Here is a 1627-nt window from a genome sequence, read left to right on the forward strand (position 1 = left end):
AAAAATCCATTGAGGTGGAGAGATATCTCAGCAGTTAAGAACACTGACTGCTCTTGCAGAGGACCTGTGTTTCATTCCTAGTTCCCATGTAGCTAACAAACATTTATAGCCCCAGGGCAGGCCCTCTCATTATTCATCTCTTTCCTGTGCAGATTCCAGTTCCCTTATCTTGGAATCTGTCCTCCTGGTTTGTGTTGAATGATCTCACAATTGACCTCTAAGGACAGCGATGCAGGGAGAGGGCAAGGGATAGCCTCATCCAGAGATCCCAATTCCCTGGTCTCCTCTGCCAGCCACTTCTTTCCCACAGAAAAACTTCAGGTAGGAGGCTGTGTGAGAACTTTTAGGAAAGATGTCCATCTCTTCTCAGATTCATTTGTTTCTAGGGACTGGGAAGATTCCTAAATTGGTATAAGGCCCTGCCTCAACACGCACACGCACACACAGGCACACACACACACTTCTCTGTTGTGTCTCTTCCCGTTCCTTTCTCCACAACACTGTCAGACACAAAGATACCAGAAATCTAGATTCGTATGCAAAGGTGTTTATTAGTAAGAAAAGATCTGTTCAGCTAAATTAAAGGTAGTCAGGGACAGGTTTCACGAGGACAGGTGCTGATATGAGGAGCAGACAGAGGAATTGTCTCTTCACTACTATGATCTCGGCAGTAGCAGATGAGGGAAGGTGCAAAGTGCTGGCACTGGAGNTAAAATGTCCCATCCAAGTGAACTGGAACCACTGGATACCTGGGACTGTCCTGTGGAGTTCTGGGGTTGCAGGCAACTGTGTAGTACTCCACTGATCTTCTTGGTTGGTATCTGCATTGGGTATAAGGTGTTCTCCTCCGACTGGTGAGGTTACAGACAGTTATATGCACCCGAGATGAACTATTATGACAGTTTCTACTTATATTGTCACTGCACAAGCCACTTGGATTTCCACACACACCAACAGCATTAGCAAAACTTGTATGAAGAAAAGTATTTAAGTCCTTACATGTTTGTCTATGCATGTTAATACGCTGCATTTCAACATTACATTGGAGATTGGTATTATTAGTGATATGCTGGATGGCAAACCACTGGGAAGGGGTTTGTCCCAGGCATGAGGCAAACATTAGGACAAGTCCTAGCAGCAGCAGGAGACAAAGTCGGGACTCAAGCAGCTTCAGACCCATGTTTCCTGTGAGGAGAGAAGAGAAGTGACTGCTCCCACCTTGCCTTAGTTTTCCCTATGTCTTCCTGAAGGCCCTTGCTGTCACAGTGGGTTCACAGTGCCACTTTTCCTGGACACTGCCCCATCACCTGCCCACCCTGTCCCAGGCATAGACAGTCAGTGTCTTACCCCGTCTGCTTTGTGGCTCCAGTGGAACTGAGGACTGGTTGTCCTGGAAATCAGGGATAATGTGTGAGCTCCACTTGGGCCCATAGATATACAGCAGGCTCTGGGGGTGGAGCTGGTGCAGAACCCACAGATTAGTACATTGCCTGTTTGTGCAACCAGCCTTCTGTTTCTTCACTTGGCCAAGCCATGGTGCTGCTGGCTCCATTGTAAGGAAGAAATTCCAAGCCCTCTTGTGCAGGGCAGTTTTAAGTCTGAATTGGAACTCTCCACAGAAATCTCT

General features: G+C 47.2%; 1 protein-coding gene across 1 annotated transcript; it reads right to left on the reverse strand.

Annotated features, from left to right (window-relative positions):
- Nucleotides 1-589: 589 nt before the first annotated feature.
- On the reverse strand, nt 590-1180 carry LOC110289226 (eosinophil cationic protein 2-like). Its single transcript, XM_021155370.1, has one exon. It carries the CDS (start codon nt 1178-1180, stop codon nt 590-592), a length of 591 nt encoding a protein of 196 aa, XP_021011029.1.
- Between the last annotated feature and the right edge of the window lie 447 nt (nt 1181-1627).

The sequence above is a fragment of the Mus caroli genome, unplaced genomic scaffold, assembly GCF_900094665.2.
Source record: "Mus caroli unplaced genomic scaffold, CAROLI_EIJ_v1.1 scaffold_8718_U1_1, whole genome shotgun sequence".
Taxonomy (NCBI): Eukaryota; Metazoa; Chordata; class Mammalia; order Rodentia; family Muridae; genus Mus; species Mus caroli.